Source organism: Phymastichus coffea, unplaced genomic scaffold (genome assembly GCF_024137745.1).
Source record: "Phymastichus coffea isolate CEN01 unplaced genomic scaffold, Cenicafe_Pcof_1.1 PCOF00060, whole genome shotgun sequence".
Taxonomy (NCBI): Eukaryota; Metazoa; Arthropoda; class Insecta; order Hymenoptera; family Eulophidae; genus Phymastichus; species Phymastichus coffea.
This window is the reverse complement of record NW_026706871.1, coordinates 706778-726172: the sequence shown is the minus strand read 5'-3', so window position 1 is coordinate 726172 and position 19395 is coordinate 706778. Positions and strand designations below refer to the sequence as shown.

The following is a 19395-nucleotide window of genomic DNA, read 5'->3' as shown; positions in this document are numbered from 1 at the left end:
TTTTTAATCATTAAATGCAGATTAAATGAATCTTGAAAAGCAGAATAAAATTAGCTCATATTGTTATGTATTCCAAAACCACGTTAAATCTTCAACTGAAAATGATTTAGCATATACATTATAGAATTTTATATGACCGGTTTTTATCATAAATATTAATAAAAATTTAAATTGAAACAATAAATATAAACTCTATGAAAAGTCTAATAAGAATTTTACCTAAGATTTTATTTAATCATAAATTAGTATTATTATTGTAATCAACATTGAAGTTTTAAAATAGAAAAAATCATGCATACAAAATTCATATTTAGGTCTTAAACTAAGTACTTTTTATTAAAGCAATGTGCACAGTGATTTTAAAAATAAAATAAGACCAGTTTGATCATGAACAAGCGACAAAATTCATTCAAAAAACTAACGAAAGCGAATAAAAAATTACTTAAACTAATTTTTTTGACAAACAAGAAGTATACAAAAGTACAATTTATTGCGCATCTAATATTCTTCATCACAGAAGAAGTGTCATTACGATAAAAATAAAAGAGGACAAACCTCTTCTATGTATAAAATATAAATTTCGTGTTATTTATTAAAACTGTAGAAAAATACAATGCTCGCCTGGCGTCTCTTATTTCAGCAAAATACCGACAGTCTGAATTTTGCACATTCCATCAAAATATACTGGCATTTCACATCCTTCATTTTACATAGCCGCATGCAATTGAATACCTAACTTCATAAGATTTTTCTTTAATTCGATATACATATATTCATTTATAGACATATCAAAAATATCCTTATTAAAATAGAGCATTTACGTTGATAGAGTACCTGCAAGTACTTTTTAATGTATCTTCATTGATTATATTTTTACCATCGTCACAACGTAACTTTTGTTCTTTGTTTCTCGTATCGTTTCATTTACATTTAATTACTCACGTTCCACGGCCTTTAACTAATTTATTAAAGGGCTTTCATATAATTCAAAGACCGCAATTTGAATAAAATTATAATATATATGTACAAGTTAAAGAAAACAAGAAATGGAGTAAAACATTAAGGTGATGTGAGTTTGAATTAATAATAATATTAATTTGTTCAAATTATTATATAGCATCGTTACTATTACATACAATAGTTTGAGGATATGTTTTGTTTTCTCCATTTCTTCGTTTTCTACAATTCATTATAGACATTTGAATAATCAAACTTATTGCGCTTTTGTTCCTTTTTCACAATTCATAGGAAAAAATAGGTGAATTGATGAAAAGAACGTTAGACTGAAATCTATATCGACTTGAATTATGTACAATGCAACTGTATACAATAGTATACAATAGTATACAATAGTATATATATATATATATATAACGTAATAAATAAGCTCAACGCGTAGCCTATCGTAATAATGAGTAGCTTTTTACTTTACATGTCTCTACTGCAAAAATCGAATCCATTTAGTTAATCGATAATTAATTAAAAATATTAAGGTTGTAGTTGCAATGACCGCAACAGTGCAATATTTACTTTTAAATATCATATTATATATAACAGTATTACATGCTTCTACGCATGAAAAAGAAAAAAATTCAATAATAATTCTGGCCTCCGAAGAACACTCATAAGTAATGGCGAAAATCGGGGGTAACGAGAACAAAAATCTAATTCCGAAAGTATTTCTTATTTCTCTCTCTGGAAAAAATGTATATAACCTTCGCATTTATTTTCAATCGCGTATCACATTCAGAAAGAAATTATTTTCTCTCACACTTGTTCTCTCATTGCTTTTGTTTCAGGTAAATAGTAGGTAGCAGTTTACAATAATAAAATTATTCAATTCCTTAACATTTGAAAATAGTTTATACGTGAATTAATATTACCTAACTCATTAAACTACTTAAAAATAATTAAAGAGTTTGAATTTTGCAACCGAAAGTCATTCAAGACAAAAGGAAACTTGAAAGTTTTTCGAAAACAATGTTGCTCTCTTCAATTGCAAATGTTACGAAATCAATGTACATTTATATTATTGCAATCTAAATCTGCGTAAGTCCTACTATTAACTGTATCAAAAATGAATGTTTTCGCATTTTGACGCAAAAACATGCAATGATGATTATGAACGAAGAATTCATAAATTTGTCAATCAAAACAACTTTGATTAATAAGTTAATGATCATGTAAGTGTGTCTCAACAATGCAATAATTTATAAAAAATTTTACAAATTTCAATTTAGGCAGTATTAAAGCTTTAGTTTTTTTTTGGCAAAAAACCGTTAGTTTGTCATTAGTGCTTTCCTAATGTTTCGAGATATAATCATTCTGAAATTCTTCGTTCACAAACTATGAACTATTAATTCGAAGTATTTTTTCCGAGGTAATCAAATTATTCATAGTCCATATAATACAAAAAAAGAGTAATGTGCATAATCACGAAATCCAAAACAACCGACGAGATGCGCCTGCTTTCTTCTAGGTAAATGAAGTTCAAAAACAAAAGGTAGTGTCACGCGTCACTATTTTGTTAGGCACTTTTATCAGTTATATAATCTTTGTGTCACTTTCCTTCTTCCTTGGTAAATTCATCATCACACTTAGACACACACGTAGAGCTTTGGTTGCACACACAAGCGTCACTTGCGACGGCCGTAAAAATAAAAGTCCCGACTCGAGGCAATAATCGAGCGCCTCTTTCGCTTCGGGTATCACTTGTCCTGTGCCCTAGGGACTGTCTGCGGAATCACCGTCAGGCTCTTGGGTATCTTAGGCAAAATAGGAACGGGTGAGGTTCTTCCCGTCGATGGCTTGGTTGTCACTTGAATTGACTTGGGCAGGTTCAAATGGTTTATGAGATTCTGCGTTGGTGAGTTTTCATTCGATAGGCTACGCATTTCACAGACCAGAGGCTCAAAGTCACCTCGGCTGCGCTGGTTCAACATCTCTTGCTGCATTAATAGGTGCTTCCGAAACAACGTCTGCGATTTGTGTATATCTGCATCATAAGCTACAGATACCCTGTAGTTGTTTAGCGAAGAATTGGATCTACCTATAAATTGAAACATTCCATTAATGAATGCTCAATCAAGTACTCCAGCAACGTAAATTATTCCAATTGTTAATACATACCTGAACTACTGTTAGGGCTTGAGCTGTTCCGCTCGTTCATAATCTGCTTTTGCCTCTTGAGGTTCTGTAGTTTCTTGAAATCAGGCTCGGTCAGTTGGAACACTTTTCCTCCCGTAACGTTGGCACCCTTCTGAACAGGAAATGCGTCTTTCCTTTTGGTGCTACCATTCTGTCCGCCACCGACGTTTAATCGTTGCAAGCTTGGAGGTGGTTTTTTTATAATCGACACACCAGGAGTAAGTTTCATCACTCGTGACGACGGTTCCATTTTCGAAAGTTGAGATGTAACGCTGAGCAGAGAAGAGCTTGTACTTGTACTAGGAGCGGAGGATCGTTGCTCGAGCACGTAACCACCGCTCAAACGACGCGAATTGTTCAGTTCAATGGTGTTGTGTGACTCCATAGTTTCTTCCATCTTCTCGGGACCTTCGTACGATATAAGACGATTCTGTACTGAGGTTGAGTAATTTATAGCGTTTCTTGAAGCGTTTGGTGCTAGAATCAAGTCCCCAGCTCTGAAAAAATTGCCATAAGAAATCTGTTAAGTCACGTACTAATTAAACACAACTAAAAATCAAATTGAATGAGAAACCATTCAACTCACCTATAGTACTTCTCCAAGAGAATAAGATGCCTGAGAAAACTGCTCTGATTACCATAAGGCCTTTGCAGTTCCTGCCACAGCATCTTGGTATCTCTGTCGTACTGAATCATCGTCGCACATTTCTCCCAACCTTGAGGAGTCACTTCTCTGACGTTGTTAAATTCTATGTTCGCGTGAAGGTTCATCTCCTCTTCGCCAGGGAACAAAGTACGAACACTAATCGAAGGATTCGCTCCAAGTCGCTGTACAACCGGTGTGATGTCATTGTTCGAAGTATTGTTCTCCAATCGCGGTCGTTTCGGAGGTAGCCTTGTGAGAGTGATTTCCTTGTCCCTTGAGAGAAGTTCGGCAACACCCTTAGTACTTCCATTCTTGTTCGATTCATCCGAGGGTAATAAACTTATGGATGTGCTAAGAGCTTTACGCTTTTTCAGCTTTTCAATGGCGGTTTCAATGCCCGATGGACGAGAATCCTGGCTGGTCGATGGTATTGGCTCCTTCGTTCTACTCGTACTTGGTTCACTTTTACATGGTTCAGGACTTGATTTATCAGAAGCTGTTGCGGAACTTGTCTGGGCGATATCTAATTTGTAGCCGGGCAAATCGATACCTGACATACTTGATTTTTTGGACTTTTTGCTGGTACCATTGCCGTTATTCTTTGACTTGTTCTTTCCGGACTGACCTGAACCAGCTTCTTCGTCACTTTCCGCCTCAGGGCAGTTAAAGAAAAATAGAAGCCTGCAATTTTAATAAATTGAAAAAATCTGAATAAAAAGGAATTTTTTTTAAATTTATAAGTATTAATTATAACGCTCACTTTTTACGGTAATTTTTGTAGAAGTTCTTATTGTTGGCACTCATGTTTTCAATGTCTGAATGTTTCACAAATAATCCAACGAAATATTTACAAAGTCTACAGAAGAATGCATTCGCTTGCATTGTGGCTGGCATCCCCTTATCTTGTAGAGTTTTATTCAGATCGTCCACATCGGCAGCTTTCATTCCAACGGGATACGTAAAATTTCTCGTGAGACGACGTCTGCAAAGTGTGCACATCAAGAACTTTTCGATCTGTGCATAGTGAGCTCCGCAAAACATTGTAAGTGTGCTATGTTGTGTCGTATCCCATTTGATCATTAGCTATATGAAAAATTAATCAGTATACATTTTTTTTGTTGATTGAAAAAAAAAAAAAAAAAATTTTAATCCTCAATTCTAATTAATTTACCTGATCTTTGAGACTTGACTTTATTCTGAGAAGCCAACGACGTTTAACATGATGCCTGGCTGATTCCGTACAATTAACGACCATACATTCCATGATGGAATGTCGACTTCGTTGTGGCTTTAACTGCATATTCGTAGGGCTCATGTTGGCCTAGACAATGTATTACATAATTATTTAAAAACCTGATGCAAAACAAAATTTAACAATTAGTAGATACTAAATTTACCTTTCTATCAACATGTCTGTAACAAGCATCGCACAAACAAGAGTCCTTGGTAAGGTGTACCTCATTTTCTAAGATTTTCTTTCTTCTTTCGTCAGACTTCATTTGAGCCAAGTGCATTGGCGTGTCAAGTGAACCGAATTTCCCGTGACAGTAGCAACAGTTGTCAGCACATAAGCGTCCTGGATGAATCGAAAATGATGAGGATTTTTCAGGAATAACTAATGATTGTCGATCCTTTACAGTTGAATCTTCATTTTCATCATCTGAAAAAATTCCACGTCATTAAGATCTTAAAAACTACAGGTTAGTCGGTTAATGATTGGACAGAAAGAGTTTCAGAATAAGCAGAAAATTAGAATGATCAAGTTGAAGATGTGATGATTTTTTTGACAGTAAATTAAGTTATTAACTTTTAATGCTTTCACGAGATGAAAATCAAGAATACTTTTGTTAAGTTCAGATTAATTCAAAAAGCGGTTACATAAAATGTCATAAAAAAAGACAAGTATATAAGTATATTATACAACGTGTAAGAATGGGAAGTTAAGATTGATGCAATTATTCCCGCAACCAATTTTACCACAAAAATATCTCGGATTAGTAGATAACTTTCGATTCGCACCAGAAGTGCTGTCGCCTGTAGCACTGGGTCCACCCTGCAAAGATAATTCAATTATAAAATATTTTACGCACCGCATAAACCAAATGTCAGAGTAATGATTCTTTACCTCCTTTTGAATTGTGTAATTCTTGCCTTCCTTTGGTATCCTAATAACCGTCTTGAGTGTGCCAGTATAGCCGCTTTCCTCTTTTTTCTTTCTCTCGTGCACCTTTTCCCATGACTCCAATCCAAGATGTCTCAAAATAGCCTCCTTTTTCGCTCGGTCCTCAGGAGTCTCATGAATCTTATCAACACTACTAGAAGATTCGCCGGAAGTCGAAGCTTCATCAAGATCTTTTTGGGAAATTCCGTTGGAGCCTGCCTTAGTTGACTGTGATTCAGTTGGTGGATTCGTATCTTCCGAAGTTGATCTTTCACGCGAGATATTGGTAGATCGAACGTCATTTTCAGATTTACTCCGATTCTTTGATTCGGACGCACTTGATTTTCGTCTCTCGGAAGCTGATACTCCTCTCACACTTTCTTCAGTAGCCACAAAACTAGAGGACGATTCGTTAATCGAAGCCACTTCGTTGTCCAGCAATGAATCCTCCTTAGTCTGTTGTTGAGCTTCGACCTTCTTTGCATCTTGCTTTTTGGGTCCACGCCTGCCTTTAGTTTGAGTCTGAATTGGTTTCTTTGCTTCTCGACTTCGCCGCGTACGCATTTGGGGCTCTGGTTGCTCTATTGGTTCAGTTTTTATGACTACATTTGATGTTTGATTTGTTGAAAGTTCATTTCTGCTTGAACAAAATAAGGAATTTCTATATGAATGGAAAGTTGTTATTTTATGCCAAAAATAGTTTATAATGTATGTAACTGATAAGTGTTAATGTTGTAGTTATATTACTTTAATAATTGTAAGACGCTTTTTTGGTAAAACTCCGTTTCGACTTTATCTAGCGCATGAATAATTTGTTGCATGCCGAAGCAACGGTTAACTCTAGAAATATATCAATAATGTAAATAAGAGAATAAGCAATATTTCGATCGCTGCCATAGCTCTAGCAAGCTGTGACGTTGCCTTGTTCTTTGCGTTTAAAACTGTTGTCATCTTTTGTTACAAATTAGTATACAGACTATGAAAATAAAGATAAATTATGAAGTCTAATTTACGAGTCATTCTTTACTATTTTAAAACCATAAACTTCGTATAATTAACGTAAAAATTTTAATCTAAAGTAAAATATACGGGTTTTCATGTTGCTCGTGATTAGGCTAATCAAAATTAATTTACAAAACTAATAATAGACAGATAAGTTCATCCAATAAAATACAAGCTTACCCAGTAGTGTTGACGATAGATTTCTCATTTTGTGTGTTAATAGCTGAAGGCACTTCGGACGTGGCAGCATTTTCGGTCTTCACAACTTTCATCTCAGACTTATCCTGAACAACAGGAGTAGGAATACGAACGGGTTTCGCAGTCTCGGCTTTTCTCAGCTTATCGCTGGCTCTCGTCCTCAAACTTCGTCGAGTTTCTTTTGGCCCTACAACAGTTTCACTTTCCTTCGCTACCTTGGCAACGATTTCTTTTGATGGTTTGCTCTGTTCAGGTACGATCGCCGGATTGGGGGCGGATACCTCTCCGGGTTTTTGATCACAGCCTTCTTTTTTATTATCTTTAATTTCAGAGTTATCCGCCAATGACGATTCCTCCTCGTCGATTACTAGATTCATTTCGACGTCAGATGACGAATCATTTTCCGGAACCTTCATCGACGTTTCTTTTCCAGCATCTTCTACAAGTTTATCCAAGCTACTGGCTAAATCGTCAAAGCTCTCGGATTCTTTATTGACTTCAGTGGAATTATTAACATCCATCGCCTCCTCTGTCTTTTCGGCAGCTGCTATTATGACTTCCGAGGCAGTGTCAGTCTTATTTGCATTAGTACTTTCATCACCCTATAGTATAATAAAAAATATATTGAAAAATTATTCAATTATTCACTTTATATCGATAAAATTTGAAAACTAAAGTGATGGATAAAAACTTACTTTACTGCTAGTCTTCGTCTCGTCATCCACTTCATTGGACTTTTGATCTTGTTCAGCCTTTTGCTCTTCTGAGTTCGTTTTCTCGATTTCGTTATTAATTTCAGTTGAGCATAAAGATCTCTGTCGTTCGGACGCCGCTGAGGATCTGCCTGCCGTTACTCTTGTTGACTTCCTTGTTGCGTTCGGTAGCGAAGATTTCTTCATTTCTTCGCTTTGTTTAGAATCTTTTACTGAAAAGTTAATTATTTCTCGTTTACAAATTATTTTTTCAATTTCTTACTTCTTACTAAGCCGTCATTGAAAACGAAAAAAGATGAAGATGGTTATGTAACGTTACTTATATTGCTTTCTAGTCTTTTAGTTGTAGTATTTGTCTCGAACGACATCATTTATTGCCGTACGATACCTGTCATAAAATTATTTTACGAGCACATTAAAATGAAAGTTTCTCCGAATAATAAAGGACATTTAACGAGAAACCCCTTTGAGTTATCTTTTTGCAATGATAAAATTAAGTAATATAACAAGAGTAGTATTCGTATGAAGTATTTTATTTTATGAATATTCTGACCATTACGGTAAGTCAAAATTAAAATATTCTTCCGTTATGTTAGTTCACAAAATAGTATTATATCAAGTACACATTTACACACTTGTTCTGCTCTACTTAATGTTTGTAAGAGTTCGTTTGTAATTGTAACAATTTTTAGTTTTGTTGAGACATACTGCAAGCTCAAAACAACGTACTCATATGGAAACGTAAAAATTCAAGACTACAACAAACTTATTAAATGAAAAGTCAAAAAACTTACCATATTCAGTGGTGGTGCTGGATTCCTTGGCCATGGGATCCGCGTCAGCGACTTTTACTACACTCGCAATATTAGCCACGTCGGCTTGCGGCTCTGGCTGTTCCTCGGCGGTTTCCTTCTCGTTGTTTGGCTCGCTCTCGCCCATGACTAGCTTCTCAATCTCTTTGGCAGTATCAGCTACTTTCGGCACCGCATTTTCCGTGTCCTCGCTCTTTATATCCTTCTTTGCCATGCTTGGTCCTAACCCTGTATTGAAAGTTTTTTATATCAGAAAAGTATATCACACTTCACTAATAACTTGTGTGTGAAAAAAAAATTTAATTATTTATTAAATAATAAATCAATATTTCCTACAATCCAATCAACAAACCTTACATTTATTTTTTCGACATTAAATAACTTTGCTATTTACAAATTTTAAAAGTTTGGAGGTTCAATATAAGATATAAGAAATGTTACGCGCAACCCATTTTATATAAATAATACGAAAGATATTCGATCGAGCGACTTTCAATGTGGTCAGCTTGCAAGTAAAACGTTTCTTGTTATTTTTTGAAAAACAGTTATAATTTGCAAGTTTTTTAGCACACCAAGCAAATAATGAACCATTTATAAGATGAATACATAAGCGTTGTCAATAAAAATTAAAGTTGTGTAATACTATGCAATAATATGTACTTTAAACTAGTATTATGAAATATCCATGTTGATAAACGAATTCAATTGAAAGCATAGATCTTTGAGAAATCCTATAGCATTTACATTATATCGATTTCATAAGAAAATAAAGAAAAATTTATTATTTTTGTCTCAAACTTTTAATGTGGGACAAAAGTTATTTGAAAACGGCTAGATATTAAAAAATAATTGCAACTTTTATGATGATGTTTTGATTAAAAATTTGGTTTGTCTATTAACTATCAGATAAATATAATATCTTTTTTACCTAATGTTAGTTTCATAATTGCTATTAATTTTAGCGACAACAATTTGAAATATTTGAAGTGCAATATTTCAAGCATCAACCATGAAATGTAATTATTTATATTTATAGGTGATAAGTTATTTCTAAAAATGTTACATCAATATAGATCATCAATATAGAAAGGAAGAAGAAAGATCGAATGAGATTGTTCCTAATATTTTCTGTCTAGCAACAATTACAGAAGTGTAAAAGAGTGAAAGTAAACTCACCTCTGTTCTTCGAAACGCTTGATTTGTCGTCATCGGCGTCCTTCTCTGAACTAGGAACGATCACCTCATTGTGTATTGTCGCAGTGATCTCTTCCCTCTTCAAGGGTTCGAAAGCCTGGCTCATTATCATTGTATTCTCGATGGATTTTTCAATGGACTTAACGATTGACAATTTGATCTTATCGATCATTTCGTCAATTACCAACGAGGTGCCATCTGGCGTCATCTTATCAATGCTCCCGGTAAACATCGGTGAGTGTTCGACGTTGATATTGAGACTACTCCTACGACTCTTGGGTGTGTTATTATTACTAACCCCCATTGCAGATTTGACGTCTGCAATTTTGGCGGGCATCTTGTCTTTTTTCAGATCGCCGTTCTCGCTTTTGATCTCGTCGCTGCTATCGGAATTGCGCGCTTTCGTTTTGGATCTAAGCGTTGGTCCGTTTTCACCGGCTTCAGCGTTGTTGTTGGTTTCGACGTCAGAATGAACGTTATTATCACCACCCTCTTGCTCTTCTTCTGCCTCCTCTTCCTCTTTATCAGGCTGCTCTTCTGGATCCTCCCTCTCGATCTTTACATCGACAACGGTGTCGGGCAAACTCAGAGACTCTACGCTGTTCACGCCTGTCTCCGACATACTGACCGACCTCCTCGGTTCTGTAAATGCCAGGTGTATACTTAGCAAAGGGGCGCCAAGTGAAAAAGAGAGGGAGAGAGTGAAAGAGAGGGGAGAAGAGAGAAGGGAAGGGTGAGCAGGGCTACGCTCGTTAGTCTCCACGGTACCGAATGTCAGTGGATTAACCGAAACCGAATTCAGTAATTTTTTTTCCTCGTGTTTTTGGTCAATTACATATTAGTAATGCAAGTGCCCTTGTACAAAATCGAATCGTGTCGAGTGACTATTACCGCTGTCAACTAGTAGTAAAAGGCAGTTTCCAATGGGGGAAGGGGACCATGCAGTTCCATGATTGTTATCACGTGATTACTGACAATCGGTATAAACAAATGTGTACAATGGAGATTGAAAAGTTATGGGGGGGGGGGGGGGGGGGGTTGCTAAATACCTGTCTCGCCCTTTTGTAAAGATTGACGAAGTTTCCCGTTTCTTAAGCTTCTTTTGGCAGTTTTTGCGTGCTTTTTGCCCTTCAAATCACCGGCAGACTCTTCGCTTTTAATTTTGATGCCAGGCTCAACCAGCATCGAAGACGCTATGACTTCCTCAATAGTGAGCTCGTAAGAATCATTCACCGGCTCTGTCTTAATATGTTTAAGCTCCAGCGGCTCAATCTTTATCTCCCTTTCCTTACTCTCTTGTCGCTTTTGCGCCGCTGTCGCCGCTAATTGTTTATTATTTTTCGCAGACTTCGGTGAAGATTCTTTAAATCTTTTGCCCACTAACTTGGGGCTGCTTTTCTCCTCAACTTCGACCTTTATCTCTCCGGAAGTTTTTGTGGAAGCTTTCAACTTCTTGCCAGTTTTGCTCTCTTTAAAAATTTTTATGCAATTTTAACTTTAACGCACCCTTTCGAATTGGTTATTTAAAGAAATTAAGAACAATATTGGATACTTTGCGAGTGCTTAAAATCTATCCACCGAACAAAAACTGAAATCTAAGACTTTAAGACTTGTCAAGTATCAAATATTCTCTCTTTCCCAATGATTGAGAGAAAGAAGTTTATATAAATAGCGCAAAACCTACGAGAGTCCTAATTCTTGATTATTGCTCTAGCAAACAATCCCGATTGAAAAATAAAATGAAGCTATGAGAAAATCATACTATAAAAGCAAAAAAACCGCCAAAAAGAAATCAAGAAATGGGACAGTGTGCTTACTAAACATATGAAGCTTAGGAAAAGGACGACGGATAGAAAAAGTACGCTTACTGTTTTTCGCGTCCTCGGACTCCAAGCCACTGTCGAGGGAGCTGTCGGAGACGGCCTTATTGGATTTGTTCTTCTTCTGCTTCTTGGGATCGGTGGTCCTTTTGAGCGTCTTATCGGGCAATTTTTGCTTGACCTTAATCAGAGTTTTCTTGACCTTCTTGCGCTTGAGGGCCGTTTGTAGGGCGCGTTTACGCGGCAATGCAGCTTCGTCTCTGATCGACAGCTGACTGTTGGTCGCGATCGCTTCCAAAAGCTCGCGAGCTTGCTTGTTCCTGGGATTGGGCACCAGATTCCTTGACTTTTTGCCACCTGCCACACGTGTAGTCACGTTATCAGCGGTATCAGCGAGTTGTGAACTATTATTATTATTCGCCTTCTGCTTGGACTTTGAAGGCGCTAGGGCTTTCTTCTCCCTGGATGCCATCTCACTTCAACCCACATTGGGCTCCTGCAATCATACAACAAATAAACTGCTTAGTAAACGGTACGCGAAAAAATAATTAAACCCTCATGGATAATGAAATACAACAAAAGGTGGAAAGTACGTATAATTAAAAGTGAACTTTCTGGAAAAAATTTGTATCAATGAAACTAGGGTTACAAAGTTTAATGTGCATAATATAGGTATTTCATTTCAAATAAGATTAACATCTTTTTACAACAATGTAATCATTGTGGTAATAAGATGTTTATAATGTAAGTTCACTTATACTTCATTCTGTAATATACATTAATTATTACTATTTCAAGTTTATATTATTCTATATTGTTATTTAAAAAAACAACAACTGACTTTCTAGAAATCAAATGTTAAATGTTTGTGTAAACAGTTTAAGCATTTGAGTTATTGTATAATGATTTTCTTTTTCCCACAAAATATATTTTCCAAGAAACCAATAATAATCTATGTCATTACAATGCAAAGTAGTTAATTAGAACCAAAACATGCAAAAATAGTGTAATTGTGTTGAATAAAACTGTTACAAAAATAATATGAAACCAAAAAACAAATTTGAAAAAGCACACACAGACAAAGAATGACTTTTTTGATAAGTTTCATTTCTACAATCGAAAGGTAATCAAAATAATCATGTGTTACAAATTTCATTAATAATAATTTCTGTGATTTACATGCACATTACATGATTCATATACAATTACTTTTTGTGTCAATGAGAATGAAATGCTCCATTTTGTGTATTGCCTTGACAACGTTTAATGCACAGAAGACACCTTTCCATCATTCCTCAAAAACTCGAGGCAAGTAATTCATTGTTGAGTGGCTGGATATATTCCTTCGCTGTCCCATATTTATTAAAGTATCTGACCTAGAAACAACCCCATTTATTTGAGTTCTCTAACTTACAAGTCATTCTACTATTTTTTCAACATGAGCAATTTGGAAGTTGTTTACATTTATTTTATTGATATTCAATAATGTTTACAATTAATTTGAATTTTAAGAACATTCATAAAAAAGTTCAAAAGTTATTTTCAATATCTAAACTGTTTATACATGAATTATAGTTGTTTATAATAAATAAATTTACTATATTTTGCAGATTGGTTTCAATTTGTATATAAATATTATTATAAAATATTTTTAAGCTTTAAATTTATTATAAATTATTAATTATTAAAGAACAGCTTATTAATTGTAGTGGAGACTCAAGTATACTAGAATTATCAAGTTTATCACTTGGCTTCTCCCATAGTGCAATCAACAGGTTGTCTGTACCTCACCAAGGTGACCTGATTAAAATGTTATACAAAAGTTTGGAAAAATGTATAGATATTATTTAGCTATGCTTGTTGCAATACAATATATAATTATAAAGTCTAATTATTAGTTTATATTCTCAGAAAATAGAAAGAAGGCTATCAACCCTCATGTTCATATATTAGGGATGCAAATTTTAACTTGTAGTTTTTCAAAGTCAGAACCAAGCTTTCTTTACCAAATTTAAAAAAAAATGTTGGTTGATTCATAAATATTATACTCAAGATAGAAAAAATAATGTAAACTAAATATTAACTACGTTTATTTAATTAACTACTATACGAATGAAACACTAAAGATACTAAGTCACAATTATGTACTCAATTTTTTCAATGTAAAATTAAAATTGCTTAAATTGTTTTCTAAAATAAAAGAATATTGTTTTCTGAAGTATACCAGGTATAAAAAAAATTAAAAAATTCATTAAAAATACTAAAAATAAGCAACTAAAACCAAAAATTTGATTGGTTCCAGCATATACAGATGAAGTTGGAAGCTGATAGAGAATGGCTGTTAAAAGTTGTAATGAGAAATTGAGGACTACACTAAAATTTTTTACATAAGTCAATATGATTCTAACACACACTCATATATTATTATAAACAATGTTTTTGAATCATTGGCGATTCTATCCTGCTTCTCAATAATCGTCACGACGTACGCGGGTAAACAAGAAACGGCAAAAAATGAAAAAATCCAAGACGAAGAAAACCGTGTCGTGTCGAACGAAAAGGAAAAATAAGTGATATATCTCCGTTGTATAAGGAGCAGCAGAGGCAAATGCAACAAAGTAAACCATTGCGATAAGAATACGCCTATAGCTGTTTCAAGGGAATCAACGAAGCGACTCGGAAAAAAGTAAACGAAGTATGAAAAAGAAAACGTAGCCAGACTCCTTGATACCTTGAAGCGTCACGGCAGCACGGCGTGTTTACTACACTTGCTCCCCGTGTGAGAGCCTGCGAAGGGGGTGGGTGGTGGTGGCTGTGTATGTAAGTGCAGCAGAGCGGCTACATGCGTTCACGGCGTCGTCCCCGACAATTACGTGACTGGCAGCGTACGTACGTACGTGCACACCAACACACAGTCAGACACTCTACTCACTCGGTATGTTTCTCTCTCTCTCTCTCTCGCTCTGCGGCTGTTTTGTCGTCGTCCCTCTCTCTCTCTCTCTCTTTCTCTCTCTCTCTCTCACTCACTCCCGTCGTCGTCGTCGTTGTCGTCGTCGTCGGCAGCCAAGTATTTTCAGCGATATCTCGGTCTCCTTGCTAGCTATTGTCACGATTCTTGCGAGATCGCGTGCGTCTCGTGGTCGTGTAAGTACTCGAGGTTAAAATCGCGTTCCCTGAGGACTAATTTGCGCGGAAAGGAAGAAAAGCCGAGGACGACGACGGCCGAGTCACAGTAGAACGGCGAATCAGAATAGAGCAGAGCTCAGTAAGTCGCTTGGCTCGGCAGTAGCGCCGCTCTCTCTCTCTCTCCCTCTCCCACTCGCGCGCGGCTCGCTCTCCGAGAGTTCCGGCGCGCTCGAGATGGCGACGACGTCGAAGCGAATTAATAAGGGAATGCCTACAGCGGTGCAGCTCGGCTACGCCTATGCGTTGCAGCGTCGCAAGCATCGAAACTGATCGCTCACATAAACAACAGACTCACCGAGGGGAAGATCCGTGGTTCGCCTAGAGACAACTCGTGTGGTGCAGCCTCAGCTCCTGGGCGCACTCAGCTTCGCAAAGCCTTGGCTGCTGCTACTGGCGGCGGCGGCACACTGCCACAGTAGTCCCTCTTTGCCTCGCTCGCTCTTGCACAGGGTGGTTTGCGCACACACTGCGCTGCTGACTGAGGCAGGCGTCCCGATTTGCAATAGCGAGCTCCGTTCTCTCAGTCCGTGGCACACACGGTCACACGGGCAAAGCGAGCGATGGCTGGGCTGACTCGAGCCGCCGCTCATACATTTACAGACACACCAACAAACGGCCAGCAACAACGAAGCTAGCGACGCCAGTCGGCCGACGCTACAACTGCGACCGTCTCTTTCTCTCTCTCGCTAGCGTTGGCTCGGCCGCTATGGCTCCCTTTGCGCCGTTCGCGATGTACATAATTTTCCGAGGCTCTCTCTCTCTCGTTCTTTGTCTCTCTCGCTCGCCACACCGAGTTGTTTCCCCCCCTGTCGCCCTCTCCCCGCTGCTCGGTTTCGCGCCGAAGCTTTCGCGCTACACAGCACGCCAGTCCAAGCGAGAGAGAGAGAGTGCAGAGCCAGCGGCAGCGAGAGACTCGACTACGTGTGGGTATTTGCGTACTTGGGCTCTTCGGAAATGACGCGTCGGCTCTCCCTCCCCCTTTTTTTCCCTTCTCCTCCTCCTCCACCTCCTCGAGAGAGAGAGAGAGAGAGAGAGAACTGAGTACTCACTCTGGCCGACGCGCTAACGAACAGACGAACAACAAGTGGCTAACCAACATGGGGGCTGAACCTCGCTCGCCGCTTGACCAACTTACCACGACCGAGCTTGCTCTCTCTTCGTCTCTCGCCTCGCCAGATTGCGCGTACCTCGCACCACGCTTCTCGCTCGTCGGCTCTTGTCGCGAGCTTTCCTTCGCTTCGATCCGCTTCGGCTTATCTATCGGGAGTTTGCCCCCCCCCCTCCCTCCCGTTCCCCCCGGAAGAACGTTGGTCCTTTGTGCGTCGGCCGACGATGATTCGCGCCGCGGCTATTCGCTCGAAGATTAACGAGAAGCGCGCGTCAGCGACTTTCACAAAACGCCTGATATCGCCAGGCGAGACGCCCAAAGGCGATGCGTTTTCTCCGCTAGACGCGCCTCGCGAGGGCACGCTCGCGCGTGCAACGTGGAATTCCGTTGGAAAGCTGCTCGCGATCGTTGGCGCTGCCGCCGCGCGGCCGCGTCCTTGGCCGCGGGAAAGCGCCTACCGAACGACGACTTTTACTACTTAATCTCACAACTTCGTGCTTGGGACGACCGCCGCGAGCGAGTCGTTCGGGTTTTACGCGCGGCAGTCGGGAGTTCCGAGAGCGCGATGAGAGAACGAGGCCCGATGTTTTCATAACGAGCGGCGCACGCATCGCGGGATCGCGGGGATTGTTCTCGCGAGCGCGCGACTGGGACCGAACCGCGCACCACCCTCGTAGCGTGATCTTCGCTAGCGCACCACCGCGACGATTGTCGGGAGAGATCGAAGGGTGACATTTTTCACCGTAACGGCCGCTACGTATATCCTTGGATTCCGCCGCATAAATAAGCGATAGACTCAATCAATAAATAACTCGACGTATAGTAGCGCAAGAAAAGAAAATCAATGCTCACGGTCTGAGTCTTGGTGAGCTTCGAAACAACGCGACGCGGAATGTGTCACGAGCGCTTATTATTCATTTTTCCAATGCGCAGTTACACGCCTGATCTTCTAAGCGCGAGCACGTTTTGCCTTGCACTTTTCGAATAATAGATTTGAAGATTTGCAGCGAGCTTGAAGCTTTTAGATGAACTACCGAAAGCCTGGACGTAGTAGATTTGGTTACGTGTTCGATTCTAACTATAGCCTCTTGATAATCACTTGAATTTTTCATTAAACATTCATAGTGCGTCGCATCTAATAACAGTGTGCTCCTACGTAGGCGTAATCCATGCATTGATTTTGTTAAATACCATTTAAAACTTTGAACATCTGATTTGGGACCGATGTTCGTCGAAACACTTGCATCAATTATGATTTAATCATACGTATGGCGTTCATTAGATCTCGGATGATAATGCCATTCTTATTTATGATCATGTAAATGGTTGCTTTAGCAATATGCGTAATCTAACTTCTACAATCATAATGAATGTTTCCAACGAGAAATTGTATTATAAACTTCTTACAAATCAGGTCGGATAGAAAACCTCTTTCTCGAAATCGAGAAGAACGCCAACCATCGAATAGATTTTTTAACGTGGATGTGAAAATATGATACCGAAGAAAGAACACTGCGATTTCGTATCGTACACAATTCACGTTAATAGTATCCTAATCAATTTTCAATTTATCAGCGCGAGAGCGTACATTCGTAAGCATCAAAAACGCGATAAATACGATTGATGAATACATGAAAGTTGTATGCTGCACATGTGACAAAGCGCTGCTGAAAAATGAACACGCCGCAGAATGTTCTCTCTGGGCAAAATCAGACTTGATAAAACCTAATCTGATAATTCTCGCTCGTGAAATCCTGCGGCAGTTGCAGAAATCATCGTTTCTCAGTGCTTCGCTCGTGACGTTCATATAACGTTTTTTAATCTAGTTTTCGTCCAGAAAATTGCATGCTACTACATTATACTACAATTGCGAATGTTTCTATTTTGATTTGTTTTCTGAATGCATAGTTGTGGAATGAAGTAAAGTTTGGTGTAAAACTTTAGCAATTCATTCAAACGATATAGCGATTAGTTAACTGTTTGTACGTGCGTAAAATACAAACATATTTAGATTAATACCGTTCATCATTTCTGCAAAAACTATGAATATTAAAAGACATGTTTACCTAATATATAAGTAAATGAAAAATCTTACTTAGTCTCATGTAATGTTTAAGTACCAGATTTAGTGAGCGTATTGTACAAGTAATAATCCAACACAATGATATGATTTTCAATTAATAATCAAATTTACGACAGGTATGACTATTATTGTTTTAAAAATTATGTGATTACAACTGCCGAGTCGTTACATTTATAGAACTAATATTTTTTACCATTTCGGGACACGCTTCATAACACACAGTTAATTTCAAAAAAATAAATCTTGATGGAGAATATTATAAATACTTTGAGATTATTCAAATATTGAATGGAAATCTTATCAAGAGTTCGTGCAAAAATCGATGTTTAATATATATTTAGCAAGGATTAGAAAGGTAGGGGTGAAAAACTGAACGATCATACACAGCCTCTTACGAACATATTGCACGCATGGATTTATTTCAGCTCCATCGTTAAAATTAACCTGTATGTGGCATTGTAAGACAAGGTACAAACTGCTGTTGAACAGATAACTCAAAAATGTAATCATGTAGAGGTTGTGAACGCAATTTCTTTAAATCTGATTAAAAATTTAACAATTTCGTGAGTTTCTTTATAATTAATAACTATTAAGGATCCGATAAATGAAATGACCACGAGTAAGGTAATTGTAGTAATTTATGCTTACTGATGACGGAATTGAACGTAACATTTCATGAGGAATTCGGTACTTTTCGACCCGCCCTTGAAAATCAACGATGAATAATATAGTGGTACCAAACTTTTACCAACTTCAGCAAGTCTGGCTTTGATATCGATTTTACAAATATGCAGTATTGTATTGATCCTGCAATTATGTGTAGTGCTAAAATGGCACTCAAAGTTTAAGAATTGTGTCTAGAGTATATTTTCATGGCTTGGAACGCTAATAACGTAAAAATGTTTCAAATCAAGAGGAACAAATATTGTTTGCCAGTAATTTACAACAATCTTTGCATTATAATGTTTCACATTCAAAATATTTCGATGAATACATTGGAGATGTTTTCTATATTTAATTTTCGCATGTCTTAGATAAATGATTAAATAAAATATTTTTGAATATTCGTTCACTGTTTGTGTGCTCCGCAATTATGAATTAAGTTCCATTTTGAATTTATAATTGCCGAGATATCATAAATTGACTTGAAGTACTAAATTCACATTAGTAATAATCCATGAATTTAATATGTGATTGAAGTAGGATAACAAAATATTAATATAATGAAAATTTTAACCCTCCATAGTTTTAGGTATAAAATATTTTAGCAGAATATTAGTTGAAAGTTATGCGCATTATGTCTGCAATGGTATGTTAATGAAGCA

At 37.5% G+C, this 19395-nt stretch overlaps 1 protein-coding gene across 5 annotated transcripts; it reads right to left on the bottom strand.

The window, feature by feature from the left end:
- Nucleotides 1-242: 242 nt before the first annotated feature.
- On the bottom strand, nt 243-15539 carry LOC131666693 (uncharacterized). Of its 5 annotated transcripts, none has more exons than XM_058939546.1 (16): nt 15175-15539; nt 12903-13069; nt 11742-12189; nt 10923-11342; nt 9856-10515; nt 8662-8907; nt 7850-8079; nt 7137-7756; nt 5919-6591; nt 5771-5846; nt 5191-5453; nt 4965-5114; nt 4554-4876; nt 3734-4474; nt 3130-3644; nt 243-3049 (listed from the first exon to the last, which is right to left on the bottom strand). In XM_058939546.1, the coding sequence occupies exons 3-16, from the start codon at nt 12163-12165 to the stop codon at nt 2709-2711; spliced, it is 5682 nt and encodes a 1893-aa protein (XP_058795529.1). In that variant the 5' UTR covers nt 12166-12189; nt 12903-13069; nt 15175-15539; the 3' UTR covers nt 243-2708. The 5 variants fall into 5 exon arrangements, with proteins under 5 accessions (XP_058795529.1, XP_058795532.1, XP_058795530.1 ...); XM_058939549.1 differs by having other exon boundaries at nt 5813-5846; XM_058939547.1 differs by lacking the exon at nt 15175-15539 and adding an exon at nt 14425-14533.
- Nucleotides 15540-19395: the final 3856 nt, after the last annotated feature.

What these genes read in the sequence shown, in the direction of transcription:
- LOC131666693 (XM_058939546.1), bottom strand. Translation starts at nt 12,165, where the DNA reads ATGGCATCCAGGGAGAAGAAAGCCCTAGCGCCTTCAAAGTCCAAGCAG. An exon ending in TCTATCGTCAACACTACTGG is followed by an intron (nt 6,592 to 7,136) that starts GTAAGCTTGTAT and finishes TTGTTCAAGCAG; the next exon opens with AAATGAACTTTCAACAAATC. An exon ending in AGTCAAGTCTCAAAGATCAG is followed by an intron (nt 4,877 to 4,964) that starts GTAAATTAATTA and finishes TTTTTCATATAG; the next exon opens with CTAATGATCAAATGGGATAC.